Consider the following 18472-nt stretch of genomic DNA (forward strand, 5'->3'; position numbering starts at 1 on the left):
CCAAGTTTAAATTCTGTAGTTACTCCAAAAGCTGAAGTTATCTTTTAAATTTTCTTAGCCAAAAAAAACACTGTTATTAAAGCATCATATACTAAATAAATGGAGACATCTGTAGAAAGGATGATAATATTATAAATCTTGTGTAGGTTAAACTGCATGAAGACACTCAGACTTGGCAACAATTAAAGGATAATGATAAATCCACTAAGCTGCTGAAGTTGAGACATGAGTTGAAAGATCTTAGATTAAAACTTTGAAGGACTTGTATTTGGCTTCTGGGGCAGTTTCATACTGACTTTTATTTATTTCATTACTAAAGTGATTTGGGAAACACCTAAAGCGGCAGAAAACAAGGATACAGTAAACAGCGTGCAGGTAATAGGCCTGAAATTTCAGATTAGAGAGTTCTGTAGTCTCTGGGCTAAAGACAGACATTTATATGTGGTAAAAGGAAAAACTTGTTGTAGTTGCAGCACAGATAGAAGAGGAGAAGTTGTAGGAAGAAGGGGAGAGGAGAGAAAAAAAGCCTCACAGGATGTTAACTGGAGAAAGAACTTCTCAGTTTTCATCAGTGAAATCAGTTACTCTGAACGTACTGAATGCAGCTGATTAGCCCGAAGTCGATTTTTATTTGTCATACAAAGTGTAGATCTGCCTGTAAATCAGTGAATTTCAAGAAGAAAGTAGGTAAAGTGATGGTTGCTATTTTGGGAAAAATATAATGCTTAGAATTACAGATTTTTAAGTGCTGATAAATTCACTTAGTTTCAGCCTGCACTTGCTGTTAAATGATGCCCAGCTGTAGTTTTTCTTGAAATAAAAAGGCAGAAATCACTATTAGATCAACTGGTATAAATGTCCTGGATCATTAAATTTCAATTATGTTTCTGTCTCAGTCAAATAACTCGTGTTTGCCAGTTGTATAATGTCTGGTAAATTGTTTTAGCTCGAGAGGATGGCTTTGAGAGAGCATCTACCCATTCTCTTAATGTTTATCATTGATGATGGCAATGTTATTAGTTAAAAAAGCAAATAATTCCTTCCTTTTATTTTCAAATTTGGTGTTCATTTAATAATAATTGGTTCTTGTACTTTTTTTCACATACACAGGAGGTCTTTATTTGCTCCCTATTTTTCTGCTTTTTAATAAATCATTACGTGATCTCTTCTGAAGTTAGAAGATCTCTTCTGTGTTTTTTTAAATCACATATATACATATTCTTCCATTTAAGGAAAGACCAAGAAGTGCAGTGGAGCAGCTGTGTCTTGCAGAAAGCTCACGGCCTCGAATGACTGTGGAGGAACAGATGGAAAGAATAAAAAGACACCAGCAAGCTTGCCTGAGAGAAAAGAGGAAAGGACTCAATATTATTGGCGTTTCAGACCAGTCTCCTTCACAGAGTTTGTCGTGTGTCAGAGACAATCCATTCAGATTGGCACAGGTGGGTCCCCTGTTGATCAAAAGCTTTAATGTGTCCAGTTAAAAACCAGAGGTGTCTATTTGAGACTGCTCGTATAGAGTCACAGTGCTCTGCCAGACCCAAGAGAAAGGCAGAGCACAATCTTCATGCTTACACCTAATCACAGAAGTCACTTCTTTCTCTTTTTGGAAAATAAATAGTTGAAATCTACATACATTGTGATATTTGGTAACAGGGTTTTGTCAGTTTTTTTCTTTTTTAAATTTAGCAAACAACGTGACATTTCAAGGTTCGTGACTAAAAGCAGTATCAAGGAGAATAATGGTTCAGTTGATGTTGAAAGTAATATATTCAAACATCTGTAACATTTTTAGGTAGGAATGTATATTTATGGTCATGGCTTCTAACTGGTGCTCTTTTGCTGTGGTTTTTGAGCTCATAAATTATACATAAAAATAGAACTTGAACTTTTGTTTTCACTCATTCTTAAACTCGCTTCTTTTACTTAACAGTTTATTCAAAGGTAAAGGGTAGGGAGAGAGAAGGAAGCTATGGGTGCTTGGCATTAACCAGGAAATACTATCCTGAATATTTATCTGAATTAAAATCCCTAACAAACAAACAAAAAGCAAAAGCCCAACTAAATCCAGATTCAGGATAGTGGATCTTTGGCAGCCTACTACTTTTTAACTGCTGAGAAATAGTTTTCTTTTTCAATAGCTTAATGGGGTTGGGGTTTTTTTGTTTATTTGAGGTTTTAATCTTCTGGCATATTTTTTTCTTCAGACCACACTGTTTATTGATTTGAGGTTTTTTATGTTTTGGGGGTTTTTTTACACTGGTAGGGAAATGCTTTCTTTTTTGTTTTGTAGGCATTTAAACATTCGATTTTCCAAAACCAGATTAAATGCATTGCAGTGTTAAACAGTCACATATTTCCGAATAAGTTTTAGATTGGGTGGTGGGTTTTTTTCCCCTCTGAGCATGCTAAGCTGCCTTCAGAGCTACACAAAAGTTCCTTTTCCTTCAAGAACATTGGATCCTCAGAAGACACTCAGTATCTGGGCTGACATCATGAATGCTATATATGAAAGGAGTTCCTAGAAATACTTCTGTGATTAACACTGCCTTTCTCGAGAAGAGGACGTGCAAAACAAACCTCTGCTTTGGTAGTTTTTACAGAGGTGTTCAAGCTTAACTGCTCTCCTGTGGTATCATTTCCTACCTCAGGGTGAGGAAGCTGCAGTCACGTCTGTCATACGTGGGTAGCCAGCACAGAGGGGGAAGGGGCCAAATCCTCTGTGCCAGAACTCAAAAGAATATTGTTCATGTCAGCATGTCCTTCAGCCTTCTGTGTGAAATCAGGGCTCTGTGGATGATAAGAACTTTACAGAATACGTGAGAAGATGTCTGAATTGAATATTTAGCTACAAAATCACTTCTTCTACCACAGCTTTAATTCTTCCACGATGCTATTTGGCAAAAAGCCCTAAGATGAGGTATTACGCTGTAGTAATAGTTTTTATTTTTAAAAGCATAGTTTCTGTGTCTATTGATTTTTAGAAAAACGGTGCAACGGCATTAACTGCTGGAAGTCTTTTCGTCTGTGGTTTGGTTATTTAAGAATTGGAGGAAAAAATGGATTTTATAAATGGCCTGCTGTGTAATTTTTAAGTGATTACCATAATACAAAAGGAAGTTGCTTCACAATTGTTATTGGGAACAGCATATGATAAGGATGCAGATTTTAATTTAGGAGAGTAAAGAGATTGATTTATGGACTGACTTACATGGTTTCCTCTTAATAGTGTGCATGTGTTAAATCACAGGAATTCAGCCTCAAGATTTACTGCTTTTATGGCTCCCATTTTTCTCGGCCCCAGTTCTTTGATAAGATGAACCTCACTTCAGTTCAGTTTGCTACTCTGACAAGATAATGTTCACAGTTCACAATCTTAAGCCACCTCTACCATCCTTCCACAAAATTTTTATATCAACTTCTCTGTGCAATGGATTTTTTTTAAGGAATAAGTAATATCCTCTACCATTATCAAATGCTATGTTGTCCTTTATTAAATCAGTTCACAGAATAGGCTTGGAGGATACCCAAGATAATTGGAGAAAGTGCACACAGGTGCACCGTGAATTTTGTGCTGAAAGCAGATTTTTATCCTTTTCCTTTTTTTTAGCCAAGAAAAGCTGTTTTATAAAAAGAACAGTGGTTATGAATGCAAGTAAGAATGCTACTAAGCTTGTGTGTAACTGAGCTAAATATGAATAAAATTTCAGAAGATAAAGGTGACATTGAAATGCTGGAGATGAAGGGGGGGCACAGGAAGTACAATAGTCTTACAGACAATAGAGTGTTAGGCTGAACTGGTTTAAATGGTACAAAAATGAGAAAATTCTAAGTCCTTAACAGTTTCCATTTTCCTAATTGCAATGTGGTGCACATAAGGTTTTTTAAGTATTTTATTTTAACGCAGTCAGAGCACACCACCAGACTCAGAACTGAGACAGTGACAATTTTTGTAAGAATACGTCTATATATCAATTTTGTTCCACAGAATCGAAAAAAGGATGATACTGTATATAGTAACATGAAGGAATTAGAGAGCACCAGTAGAGAAAATAATTTGAAACAAAATAATGGAAGTCCTGGAGAAGAAACAGCGCAACTAAAGCACGATGGAGAACAAGAACATAATTCAGGTTTTACTAAAGAGGTACTGAACTGTCCCTTACTGAACTGTTCATCACCCTGTCTTGCGGTAGAAAAATATTTTTAGCCACAGACAGCAGAGTGTGGGAAATTGAGCCAGTTCCTTCTGCTTGGAAAATAAAGATTTCTTTCTGTATACACAGTATTCTATAGAGAATCACAAGATTTTATCAGATCTGCCTGCAGCTGAGACATTGAGTTCTCTTGTGTATGGCTTTTAAATAATAATGGTTGATTTCTGTTCATTGTTTAGACTGTCCTAGTTTTTCACAATCATTTAATGCACCTGAATTTTTGTTTGGTTGGCTGTAGAGCATCAAATAGTTTACAGAAAGCAGAATAAAGGTGACACAACAATTTACACATGGAAGTAGGCAATAACTGTACTTTCTGCTGTTTGGCCACTGATTTGATTTCTGTCTTGAAATAGTTTCAAACTCACTTGGCAGTGAATTACCTTGGTGTTTCTGGTGCTATAGTGCCCTGAACACTCAGCAAAACCAGGCTGATTGTGAGAAATAGATTACTGGAGTTGTTTTTGCATAATCACATCCTGCTTATAGTTTAATATTTTTTAAAATATTGTGTACAGGTTTTTTTCTTCATCTGTACCTGTATTCCTCAATCATCCTTTGCTTTTCCTTTTCCTCACTCATTTTTCCTTTTGTTTTCCTATTTTTTATTTAGTTTTTATAAACACATCTCTGATGGAGAATGGTAAAAAATCAAATAACTAACTTCTGTTGTTATTCTTCAAAACCACTTTCTGTTGAGAGTCTGTTCCTTTGTTAAGCATGTAAATCTTTTAAAGGAAAATTATGTCATACACTTATATTGGCTATATCTAATCAGACCTTTAAGGGCAGCATTCAGCTTTATCAGCAATATATTCCAGTATCTGGAATCTCTGTTGGCACTGTAAATAGATGGATAGCATGAAAAATAGGCAGGCTGCAATCCAAAGAGTTCAGATGAGTTCTGGAAGTTATTTAGTCAAGCCCTGCCCGTTGGCTATGGTATAAGTTTCAGGATAACTCTATTAACCTGAGTGGGATTGATAAAAATTTCTTAAGTTATGTAATTCTGAGTTACTAAGTATACATGATGGCAAAATTTGTCTGTTAATAAAACTGTTTCCTGGTACTGTATTTCTTATCTGCCACTTAGTGTGTGTTACAGCTTTTTGTTTCATGATTTCAATTTTTTTTATAGCTGTCAAACACTGATGATGTTTTATCAGATGCACATGTTGCATCTGACTCGAAAGAAGTGAGTAATGAAGAGAAAGCAGAAAAGAAAAATAAATTGGAAGAAACACATGATGGTGATATAAGGTAAAAATAAAACAAGATGTGCAGAGGCTATTTTAAACTTGCACATTTTATTTATTAGCTGAATGGACCAGGCAACTGCCATAAATACTGAAAAGGTAGATTTATATGTTTCTGAGTGGTTTACATATAGGGAAATCTGGTGAGAAGCTTAACTGCTGCAGGGGGTCAGTAAGAGGTGATGAGTTGGTGGGTGAAACAGTGTTTATTTTCAAGTATTGCCCCAATGATAAACGGAATATGTTCATAATCCTTGTTTGGCCTTGTTATGTATTTCATAATATCAGTTCAGGCTTTGTATCAGTTAACTATGAACACTTCAACCAGGGCTTCCATAGCAAGCTCTTTACCGCTGGTATTGAGGAGCAAACTAAACAACTTATTTTGCATCTCCTGCTTTAATTTTTACTTCAGTATTTTGAAGCATTGCAGAATTAGAGGGATATTACATCTTAGATATTTCTCTCTAAGGATCCATAACTTCTGTGTGAGTTGCACTGCAGGTCCTAAATGTGTTCTTACATTAGGACATAACTTTCTCACAGAACCCTTCAGCAGTAGGAAACTGCAGGAGGATGTAAGGAAAGGAATTAAATTTCGAGTGCCTTTTTTTTTTTGAGTGTAACTACACGAAGTAGAAGGGTTTCAAAATGTGTGCTTGATTTATACTACGCGGACTTGCAAGTTGCAACTTTTTCCTGCTAACGGGAGAAAATTAAATGATAACTCCTGTACTTAGTGGTTAACACCTGAAATTAAGTTGGAGCGAGTTCTAAACGCTGTGCTTTTTTTAACCAGCTTGCAGAGTGTGACCACAGTTACAAACCACAAACCCAAAACCAGCTCAGAAGAAAGTGAAGTAGTTAGTGTTCGAGATCAAGAAGGGATTATGTCTTCATTTGAATTAGCAGCACAGTCTTCAAAAGGAAATCAGGCAACAGCAGGTATGGAAAAAGAGTTTGGACTGAAGCACAGCTTACACAGTACATATGTAAAACTTTATTTCATTTTGGTTATGTCTTTTGATGCTCTGAAACCCTTGTGAATTGAAAGTGCTGAGCTAGTCTACATGTCAAGTGTAGAGTTTTATAATGTAGAGAAGAATAGTTTCCCACTGGACAGCTACAGAAATTCCATTTTTCTGAGGTTTTAATGTAGATTTTACAGTTGGATTTAATTTTAGGGATTTAAATAACTGTTGCCAGAAATTAAGTCATACTGTTGTTGTTGGTTGGAACAAACACTTCCTTATTCATCTTGTAGAACAGCATCTCGATCTGGATATGCATAGATTTTTTTACCATTACTCCTTGCTACTGAGTGGCCTCAGATATGCCCAAGACTGTGGAATCCTCAAGAGTTTCCAGTATATCTAGCAGACTTTGAACTAACAAGTGAAAGACCCCAGTTTGGTTGCATTTTGAGGAGTAAAAGATGAAGAAACAGAAAACACTGGTACAATGACTGGTGGTGTACTACTTTGCAAGAAGAGAAGGCTGGAATAAAGTAATATGTATTCAAAGAGGGGGAAAAAGATAGGAGTGAATAGGGGAGGAAGCAGGAAGAAGATAGAATTTAAGACACTATTAGGATTATTTGCTGATGGGAATGGTTAAATAAACCAAATGGTTCAATTTATGGATATAAGAGGTGATCTGGACCTTTGTAGTACAGTCAGCAATCCTTTCTGTGACTTGATAATCAAAACCAGAACTCGTGTGTACATTTTGTAGTGCTCAGCAGAATAAAACAGCTTAGTTAATCTGAGTTGGGATGTAAAGGTGGGTTTGGGAAAGTATCCCAATTACTTAAATTTTACCTTTTTTTTTTTCCCCTCTCTCTCTCTTTGCAACATAAATAACACATCAGCATTCGTGTGTTTGTTCTACTAGTTATTTTTAAGTCTGATAAATTAGCTTTCTTGAGAACAACTGTTCTCTCCCCTGATGTTGTGCTTTTTGTGCTGATCAGATTTTAAGTCTTTACTTGTGTAGCTTCTGTACTAAGTTCCTGCTTATGTTTACAACAGCTTGAAATGGCGATTTTCAAGCTTGTATTTGTTATGGCTTCTGTAACTGGTATTTTTTGTATTTATTTCTTTTGCTGTATGACTCGCAGTGAAAAGTATGCCTTCTTCACCAGAATCTTCATTGTCACCAGCTCCATCTACACAGACACAGCTCACAGAAGGATCACATTTCATGTGTGTATAGTTACAGAGAAGTACGTCCTTTTTTTTTTTCCCCACCCCTCCTGTTCCTAATATTTTTCTAAGTACATGTACTCTGGTTATTTTCTTGAGAAACATCTGCAGGCAATACTCAGCAAGACAAAGGTACCTGCGATGTTGAATATAAACTAACCAGAAAACAAACAAATTCGTGTCTTGATTTGCTTGCAAGGAGTGTATTCTCTCTCCAAGTACAAAGAGAAAGGGCTAATTGGTTTATCAAGCTGAGTTCTCCACAACTGGCAAGATAATGGCCCTTTGAGTTACATGAGAGACCTGAGCTGTGCCGAAGCAGATAGTTAAGGTATGAGCATCAATGCAGAGGTGCAAATGAATCTTGATGCTTCGGTCCTGGTAATAGGCAACTACAGCTTGAGCTCTCAGTGCTGCAGGGAATGGTCTAACAGCCTGGACAGGTTGTAGCTTAAGACAGGGGTGACTGAGACGTGACAAGCAGAAGGAAAAAAACGGGGATGGAAGAAACATAACAATTATAAAACTTTTTTTTTTTTTCTTTCTGTAGAGGAAGCCCTTGTCACAGTGGGTGATTGCTTCTAGGAGTCAAGTTAGAATGCATGAGTTGGGCTAGATTTGCATGTTCCTACCTGTAGTGTTACCTGCTTAATGAATGGCAATGAAAATACAAGTATGTGTGTTTGTTTATACAAGGGTTTAACGAAATTAGTAGGATACCAGTGTGAATGCCTCAGCACTTTACCAGCCTTTAAATCAATCCACATTTCTTTGTTGTCAGGAAGTACCTGTTTAAATAAGCTTCCTACTAAAAGAATGAGCTTTGTTTCAATGGCAATGTCAAATGCCTTAGCTAATGTAACTTAAAAAAAGCTTTAAAATCAAGAAAGTTTTAAAACTGAGACATTTTCAGTCATTTAACGTCAGGAGATCTGAAAATGCATATTCTTAATTTACCCTCCCAATCTCCATTGCCAAACTTTCATCTTAACAATATTAGACTTATTAGTCATCCCAGGCACCTTTATTATATGAACTAAGAACAGGAAATTTTATACTCTTCCAAAAAAAAAAAAAAAAAGGAAAATTATTTTAATCTTTTTTTCCTTTTGAGAGAGTGGAAAATGCCATCTTCCCATTCAGTCCTGACACTTGCTGCCTTCCTGATGGGTGTGGTCTGTCATGGTTAGATTTAGCTTGAACCTTTGTACTGTTATTCAATTTTTCTTTACAGATCTATTTAAAAAAGACAAGTGGGACTTTTTCCGTGGAAATGCTGATTTGTGTTAATGCATTTCAGTTTCACTATATGAATATACACACATTTATCATGAATCTCCTTTTTAAATAGGGCAAACATTCCCCCAGCAACTCAGTTTTGGGTCATTGTTGAAAATGAAACTGCACTGCTGGATTCTGTCCGTGGCCACAGCACGCCTGTCTTGAAAGGGGAAGCAACCAGAAATTTGTCACCAATTGCATTGAGTTACTTTCAGTTCTTGTCATCAGCTCAGATGATCAGATCAGCAAATCCATTTTCTTCAGGATTTATGCTAAATATGAGATTAGTGAAAGCAAAGCCCTCATTTAGTGATCTGCCTTGTAACTTACTGCCCAAGCCTTGGCACCCTCAGCAAGGTGTGTCCCCGTGGCCAGCACTGCAGCATTTCTGTGTCAAGGACAGTTCTGCAAAGAGGCCTTAATTATTATGGCAAAATGGTACATCTGGGATGGCACTTGTAAAACTAACACTCTGCTTACACATGCCTGTCCGTGGTGAAGAAAGCATTCCAGAACTTCAAATGCATCCTTTGTGGCTGCTTAGTACTTGATTTGAGTTGGGAAAAGCTTTCAACTGTGTGCGTATACATTCCACACTGCTGCATATGATGCCTCTGTTGATTGTTTCCTAGGAGTTCCAAACCAAATCCATGCCATGAGCTGGGCTTAGCATACATAGATGTATGAAGCACAGTGCTTGCCTGCAGTGTTTACTGCCCCTCACCTCCTGGGGCTCTGGTTCCAGTATTCCAAGGGCTTCGTACTTTGCTGAGAGACCTCGCAGGTCTTTTAACGTGCAGGAACTCTGCAGGAACTCGGTGTCTCTCAGATGCAAAGGAGTCCTGTGTGGCAAAGGCAACTTCAAAGCTGTGGGATCAGCCCTGTTCACACGCAGCCAAATTTTTCAGGCAGCATCTGGAAAATGCGTAGTAGATTTCAGAGAATAAAGAGGTAATACTTATATTTGGCTTTTACAGTCAATTAGTAAAACGATACTCTTGGCCCGATACCAGGGGAATTTGGCATAGGAAATTGGTGGCACAGGATATTGTAGGACTAAGGAGAAACCAGTTAACACAAGGCTGCTTTCTATTTCACAGTCCTTGCTTTGCAGAGACAAATCTGTATGTTTATCACCAACACTGTTAGATTTTAAGCACGACGTTTTCTCTGCACAATGGAGGGATAATGACATTTTATAACAGCACTATTCAAAGCTCAGAAACATTTTCAGTAATGAACTGTTAAAAGGTATTTATAGAAGTCCTATCATCAATTACCAAAATTCAGCAAGCTCTGGGTGGAGCACTTGAACTTCAGAACACCTTTACACCTAGGCTGCCATTATGGTGTAGCATCTAAGTAATTCTCCATCCCTCTTCAAATTGTGCCTGTCATTTATTAGGGCAATTAGGATCTTTGCTATTATTGCTGGTTTCATATGAAGAACATTTGGGGATCACCATGTATTACAGGATAAAACTCTAAGAATAAGCACACTTTTATTTGAAGTTGTGTAAATTTGAAAAAAAATGGTTGGTTTTGCTTCTTGCTGTCGAAATACCTTGGCATCGCTCTTGTTCATTAGGAAAACAGATTTTGGAAACAACTGATTCCTGAGATACTTTGTAATGTTCTACACCTACATTGCTAGGATGAGGTCAGAAATTCTTTGCTGTGTTTAGTCCCATAAGTTGCTTTATACAATATTCTGTTGCTAAAATAGAGTAACTTAATCTATGTCTGTCTTTCAGCACTGACGGCTTCTGTTGAAACAATTCATGCCTGAGACGTATGGACCTGACCTATGAAAATATGAGAAGATATTGTACAGTATATTTTAAATCTATGAAATTCATAGTTCTGATGCTTTTGGCCACAGAGCATCGTTTTATCACTTCCTGGAAAATGTTTATTCCAAGAGAGCTTTAACTGGCCCACATGTACACTCAACAACCTTCAGATTGTTCTCCTGATACCAGCTTGCTGCTATGATTTCTGTGCACATAAAACAAAGGCTCTTTTTAATGTGCAGCCTACAGTCAGAACCTTATTTGCTCTTCTCCAGAATTTAATGTTCTTTTAATTATGGATCATATAAGTTTACTTTTTTGCCTCTTTTAGGTGCGTAACTTGGTTAATTTTACATATCACCACTAAAACTTGTTTTACACTTTTTGAACATTACAATTTATTGTTTTGACATTTTATTTGTAAAATTTTTATATATATATACATATAGATATATTTAAAATGTGCCATTTTTATTATTGCTTAGTAAAATATGTCCTGTTTCTGCTGTAATTATTTCTTGGTCAGGTTGCAATGTCAGCAGTTACTGCCACACTTCTGTCAACATAGACATTAATGTTAGTGGTTACTTTTTCTTGAATAAAATGGAGTGTAGGTATTTTGAGGTACTGGGCTTTTCCTTCATGGGGTTAGGGTGTGTACAGCAATAAGCAGGTTTTCAATCCAGTACTTAGTTTGTGTACAAATGTAATTATGTTCATTGTGTATATATTATACAATGAGCACATATGATGTAAGTATAAGAAGCCACTTATTATTGTTCAAAAATACGAATGTTCATATCCCATTTCTTTTATATCATATTAAATAAATGTTGATGTTCTTAAGGACTTGTATGGTTAGTGTTTCTTCCAGCAAGCAGATGTCACACTGTGTTCCACCTTTTGATGTGGGGAATGCAACAATTCCTATCTCATTGGCAACATCACCTGTCAACCAGAGTAGCTGTGACAGACTCTTAAGAGATCCCAAGTCTTCCTCAACGGGAAAGAATAAGGCTGCAACACAGAACAAAAAAGACAACCTGAGACTGAGACACAAGAAATACAGGTTCAGCTCCTGACTCTCCCAGACTCGTATTGTGATATTGGAATAATCACTTAGTCATTCTGTGCCTCCATTCCCTGCCTGTTTACGTGAGAGGTAACAGCCTGTCTTAGCGGGGTGTGGTGAGCAGTAATTCAATATTTGCAAACGTTGATTGTCAAGTTCAGTTGGGGTTAAGGAGAGAAGTGTGATGATTCCTTGAGGCTTTGGCATCTGCAAGGCATCTTCCAGAAACTGAAAGAAAACCTGAAATAATTTGTCTGGTGTTGTCACACTGCAGATGTTAATGTAGCTTCGCCTTCCCACCTTGCACAGCTGTCTGAATTTGCCTGAGACAAAAGATGTTTAGAAAAGAGTGACGAAAAACGAAACGGTTTAAAGGAAAGCTTTTGAATCTAGGAATTAAAAGCTAAGGAATCTTTCACAGGTTCAGGCAACTGCTCTGTGCTTCGGTGCATGTGTGTGCCATGAGTGGTAAGGCAAGTTTCACAAGAAGGCAACTGCCAGCTCCTGTTGTGCTTTTTTTATCGTAGAAATCATATCCTGATCAAGTTAATATTGCTGTTCTAGAGACTATATAATTCATTGTGCTTTTCCATAGAGGAAAGCCTGAGATTAATACACAGTTTGAAATAACTCTATCATTGCCTCCCTCCCCAGGAGGAGTTTGTGTTCCTGGGGCTCTTCACTACAAAGACACAGAGTACACTGTCTGGCTGCCTGTTCTTCTGCCATTTTCTTAGAAAAGTGAAAAAACAGGAATCAGAATTTAGCAGCAGAGCTTGGAGAGTCACAGGGAAAGAGGTGGCTAAAGGAAAGAAAATGAATCATGATGCAGGCAGACAGCATCCATCTGAAAGTTTGTCCAAATAGCCTTTTTTTTTTTTTTTTGGAGCAGTAGCCCTAAATTAGTGCATCCTTCCTTCCAAAAAACAGAGTGAAGGAGAGGAATGTGATTTGTTTTGTTTTTTTTTTTTTGCTCAACCAGCTGAGGTTTAAGTTCAGTGGCATCACTGGAACACCTGAGGCAAAGCAAATAGGACACACCCTGTTCTCTCCCTAACCCTTCTGGTGAGATCTGTTTGCTGTCAGATTTTGCAATCTTTCTGCCCTTGCTGCCAAGAATTGCAACCAACAAAGGAAAGAATGACTAAGTGATTTTTGGACATTTATAGATGTTGGCTGTGTTTAAAGCATTAAAGGTTTGGTGTATCTGCAAAGAATGTGCAGTTTGTACTGAAGCTGCGTGGAAGAATTAGCAAGTTTTGCTGGTATAATTGTTGGCAAAGATAAAAGATAAAAGGTAAATGATGCAGGAATGTAGTAATGCTCATAGACTACAATTTCACTTCCTGTGGGCACTTTCAGCAAAGACTTGGAGTTTCATTGGGTGCTTTATTTTTTGTCTTACAGAAAAAGAAAATATGGCTTTGTGTTATCACAGAGCATCTGCTGTTTCTTACCTCATCAGAATAACTCATCCCAGTGATCATACTCCTGAGATATAGAAATATCAGAATTCTGATATGGTCAGCTTTCAAGCATCTATTTTAAGTTTGTATCTAGGATATTTTTATATTTCTGACTGATTGCTTTATTGGCTATTGCACTGACACTTGTATATATGGAACGTGCTTTTTTTCAAAAGCAGGAGTCCTTAGGAATAATGCAACACATTCTCTACAGATGTTCATGCTTTTCAGAACCAATTACATCTATTTTTGTCTTTTGTTCACCATTTGCATTGTTCCAAGGCTACTAGAGAATGTGATTCTTTTAAGTCCCTTAATAAAGTGACATTACTCAACAGTTATAGTTGGTGTCTTGGCAGTTTTTGTATGTTGTGGAGTGGCTCAAAGAGAAAGACCTCACTGGGCAGTTGAAACCCAAACCTTGTTTATGTTATTACTGAGGGGAGGGAAGTAGTCTTCATATTTCCTCATAAATAATCTGTAATAAAATTAATACAATAAGGTTCTATTTTCAGGAAATTGGGGGGGGGGGGGGGAAAAACACGTTTCTGTCTAAATCACAGTAAATGGACAGACTGTGACAGAATTACTGCCCACCCTCTTGGATTCGCTAAATGTACCAGGAATACATACATGAAAAATATTAATGAATTACACTATTAGTGGTAGATCTATTAAATTCTTTAGAACTTGGGCTGGTGGGTTAAGTTTTATCCTGGTCAAGTACAGCAGCAGAATAAAAGATCTTTAATCGATGGTGCTGTTGGATAAGCTTTACCTCAAACCTTTCATTATATTGTAACAATAAGGTGGAGGGTTTGTTTTTCCCTTTTCTAATAAACCATAAGTAGTACTCATTCAGATCTCAGAATGAGTCATCATGTCTTTTCTGCACAATACTATTTGATCCCTGTGATCCTGGATTTTGCTATACTTATTTTCTGAAGTTATTCTACCTTATTTCACTTTGATTCCTCAGTTAAAATGTTATTTTCCGTCCTTTAGAAAGTTGACATTTAAATGGCTGATAAACAAATTGCCTATACCTGGCATTAATAATATATTTGAAACAACTTAATTTAACTTTTTTAAGGATGCACGTGGAGATAACAAAGCAACATCTGGCCTTCATTTCTTCTAAAGAACATTATATATGCTTGCTATTATATCCTAGGAGCTGTTTAGCTTGTCCATATGGGAACACTGAAGAAGCTGCCACAAAATAAAATGGAATATACTGGTGGCTGAAAACAAATGCCTGGCCCAAAATGAAGGCTGAAAGCAGCTGCTTTCTGAACTTGACACGCACAACTTGTTACCCAGCTGTTCCAGATGTGTCAGCATTCAAATGTTACTTGTGGAATTAAGGTTTTGGTATTTTGGTTTGGTTTTTTTTGCCGTTTCTACATTCTGTGGTATGCCAAAGAAAATGTTTTTAAGGTCTGTCTAAATATTATCTGGCTGCTGTGGTAAAACTGCAAGAAACTCTTTAATTGTAGCTATGGGTAAGTGACATCAGCACAGTGGTTGCTAATTGGCTCATGTGGCAACCTGGCTATGGATGTGTTTAGAACACTTACTTAGGCTGGATTAGGTTCTGTTTGGGATAAAAGAAAAGCCATAAGCAAATGGTGCTGTTTCCAGTGGACTGAGGTAAGAGTATATCTGGACAAAACCAGATGTGATATCATTAACTTCTTTATTGCTGAAACCAAACCTAAAATAAGGAATTAATTTTTTGTTTTTTGTCAAATTCTATCCAGATCCCTGTTCTATGGAACGGGGAATACTTCAAAGAATTTCAGACTAAAAATGGAAACACGCTCTTGCTCTTTTGAAGGTGAAATGAGTACAAAAAAAAAAAAGAAAGAAAAAACAGTAGAGCCTGCAGGTTTAACTTTATACATAGAACAAGTGGGATTTACTTGTGACCTAGAGATTTGGTCAGTGAAAACTTTCAGAAAAACACCTCATCCTCATCAGTTGTCATCTGGTAGCTTTCCTGAGTCTCAGTGTGAAGTGACTGGTACTGTGCAGGTCTCTCTTCTGCAACTTTAAACCCATTTCAGCCCAATTTGTAAAATGCTCTGCATTCCTTATCGTGGAGGAAAAAATTGCCTTTTCCATACCACAGCTGTCTGTCCCCTACATAAGCAGCTGAATCCAGGCCATCAGTTTCTTGCTTGGAATCGCTAAAAACTGGAGGTGCTTATCATCTTGAAAGATCAAGCTCAAAGCATATCAGGTGAGACACCCAACATTTCCTAGTAACTCTCTTATTTTCAGCAGTAGCTGCTATTTAGAAAAAAAATATTTTTTCCAAGTGCTAGTCACGTTGCTAGAAAAAAAAATAAGTAGAAGGTACAAACAAATATATAAGAATTTATTTGATAAAATTGTCATTAATTGATAAGAGTACATTTCAAAGCAATTGAGGAGAAAAAAAAGCTGCAAAATTCAGCAACTCAACTCATAAATCACTTCTTTACAATATGAATTTCTGGTGGGTCTTGACACTGACTACACGTGTAGTGTAGTCAACTGCTCTGTATTGTGCAACTTTCTTGGTAAATTCCCAAGTCAACCAGAACATGGAGGCTGTTTCAGATGTTTTAGCTTTAAAGATGAATGATATTTTTTTTTTTTTTTGTATTTTCATGCTCATCCAGCAGTCTAGGAAGCAGCTGTTAGCGGCTGTTGGGTTTGTTCTTTTTATGCACTGAAATGGTCACATCCAGACAGCAGGGAAAAAAGACAACTGAACTTTCTGATGAACGTTTTCTGATGTTTGTGGCTGCTGCTGTTTTGTGTTTGGTTTCTGGCTACCTGGAGACTGCCTCAGAGGGTTGCACATGCAAGGGCTGGTACTGCACGGAAGCCAGCTTGTGTAGGAGTGAGGACTAGATGAGGGTGTCGTTTTGTGAGCAGGGAGATTGCCTGGAACAATAAATCACCTTTGAATAACATTTCTGGGCTGTTTTCTTAGCCTGTGCCAACATACCTATAATATTTTGTAGCTACTGTTTCTAGTATATCGTGCCTACAAATAATAAGTATTTTGAATAAAGACAAAGTGCCTGGATGATGTGATTGCTATTTACAAGGTAGCAGCTACAAATTAAAGAAAACCAGCCTCTCAGCCATTTAGGAGATTGTCTTAATGAAGAGGAATTGGTTAATACTCATGTATTGCAACACTGAGAAAACCACATTTGCTTTTATAAGCTGATTCTTTGCAATATTGGGGGGATAACAACTCTGAACTCACAGTGGTTTATTTTAAAACTTTTATTTCATGCTCCTGAAGCTATTCCATTCAGTGTGATCAGCTAAATATAACCTAGCTAAGCTCTGCTTCATTTCCAACATCCCGAATTTAGGACAAGGAAGAACAGAGGTCATGACATTTTGATCATTTTTGCCTCATTAAAATCTTGTGGACCCCAAGGAGCACAGCTGGGTCATGTTTGTAAAAGGTAGGACTCTAAAGCCTTGCTTTGAGCCATGCCTGTTTCACAGAAGTGCTCTGCACGAATTACCCTGTGCATCCTTCCCTGGCTGGCTGGTTCCAGGCTACAGCACTTCAGTTATTTCACCTTTGAACAGAATCCCTAACTTTTACAGCATTTTCAGGCAATTAATCATAGGCAGCCTGTGAAGTCTAAGATCTCTTTACAGCTGATGGCTCCGAAGTGTTAGGAGGATGACAGTATACAGGAGTGAATCCTAGTTAAAGCTTAAGCACTCCAGACTCTCTGGGTAATTCCCAAACCCTCAGATGCTGTAACTGCATGTTTGAATGCAGCAAACCAGATTTCTACTAATTTGATTAGATGTCCTTCTCCAACAGCTGTTGAGGAGCTGTTGATTTTAAGGATGCCCAGCAAGCAGGATTTGTGTTCTGAAAAGTGCTGCTGGCTATCAATATTACTGCAAGAGGAGGCTTTCCCTCCCACAGCCCCACAGCCCTCCCTTTCTCCTGCAGCTGTCGGTAGGCACGGTCTCACTGGCTTGTGCTGTAAAAACAGTGTTATTACCTGTTGGCCTTGATGCAGAAGCAGCCATGCTAAGCTTCCTTCCAGTATCTGCACTGGGGAGATAAGTTGTGTTAGGAGGGGAAGCAGATGAAGGGCACGTCTGTTATCGGCCCAAGTTCAAGTGCTCACCCAGAAGGACCCCGGGAGAGCAAAGTTAGCCCGGCTGCAGCTGCTGCTGCCGCCTTCCCACTGCAGCTTTCCTCCTTTTCCCTCTCTGCCTGTGCCTTTGTCCTCACGGCGTGGCTGCCATTGTGTGGTAGTTTTTAAGGGATGAAAGCGAAGGATTGCTGATGGGTGACATGATAGTGCTTTAAATGGGAATGCAGATCGGTCCCAATACCGCCCGATATAGGAACGAGGACAAAGCAAGTGGTGGCGGCACAATGGGCTCGGGATGATCGCCATGGCCGTGGGGGGCTGACAAAAGAAACAAATAGCAACATGAGTTTTAAAAAGAAGTCCAGAGCTGTCAAAGGTCCTGTGGGCTGAGAAACTCAGTAACTTGCAAGCTGTGCAGATGTGGCCGAACTGCAGCTGACCTGTCATCTTAGTAATATTTAGTATCCCTTTCTCTTCTGACTTTCTGGGAATCTGGGTGCTGAGCACGCGCAGGAAATCGGGGATTACAAACTTGTCTGAACTTTTCACTGCCAGACATTAACATGCGGATGCAGCAGCCTGTATGTAAATGATGTTATCTGAGCTGGTTTATGCATGTGTTTCCAGGATAAGAAAGGAGATTATTTCATTGTGTGAACTAATTACCTGTGAAGAAAAAAATTTAGAGCCTTTTTAATGTAAATGCCAGGCTGTATTTTTATTAACCTTCATATTCAGTGATGCACTGTTGTGTATTTATTGTGTATTTTCAAATGTTAAGGACTTGATCCTTTAACCTATATGAAAGAAGTTCTTGATGTGACTTTGCATAAACAGGTTTCTTTGCAAGGTTGTAACCACATCTTCCTTTGCCCATAAAATGAGGTTGCTTCACCAACCATAAAGTGACTTTAAGCATCATCATTTTGCCAGTTAATCGTGCACAGCAGCAATTAAAGATAAAAAGGGGACAATCATATTACATTGGAACTACAGGACAAATTACTGCAAAACGGAGAAAATGTGCTCTTGTCCTAATCTGCAGTT

At 37.8% G+C, this 18472-nt stretch overlaps 1 protein-coding gene across 8 annotated transcripts in view; it reads left to right on the forward strand.

Annotated features, from left to right (window-relative positions):
* The window catches only part of PLEKHA5 (pleckstrin homology domain containing A5), a 166396-nt gene extending 152766 nt beyond the window's left edge, over positions 1 to 13630 (forward strand). For 7 of the 8 annotated variants that reach the window (XM_027654879.1, XM_027654922.1, XM_027654913.1 and 4 more), the window contains 6 exons: positions 1233 to 1442; positions 3989 to 4147; positions 5356 to 5477; positions 6273 to 6418; positions 7593 to 7697; positions 10713 to 13630. In XM_027654879.1, coding sequence (XP_027510680.1) covers positions 1233 to 1442; positions 3989 to 4147; positions 5356 to 5477; positions 6273 to 6418; positions 7593 to 7687 — 732 coding nt within the window. In that variant the 3' untranslated portion in view covers positions 7688 to 7697; positions 10713 to 13630. The remainder of the gene's footprint in view (positions 1 to 1232; positions 1443 to 3988; positions 4148 to 5355; positions 5478 to 6272; positions 6419 to 7592; positions 7698 to 10712) is intronic. The other variant, XM_027654902.1, reaches the window with a different exon arrangement.
* The last annotated feature ends 4842 nt before the right edge of the window (positions 13631 to 18472 follow it).

The sequence above is a fragment of the Corapipo altera genome, unplaced genomic scaffold (assembly GCF_003945725.1).
Source record: "Corapipo altera isolate COAL_440 unplaced genomic scaffold, ASM394572v1 1, whole genome shotgun sequence".
NCBI classification, from domain to species: domain Eukaryota; kingdom Metazoa; phylum Chordata; class Aves; order Passeriformes; family Pipridae; genus Corapipo; species Corapipo altera.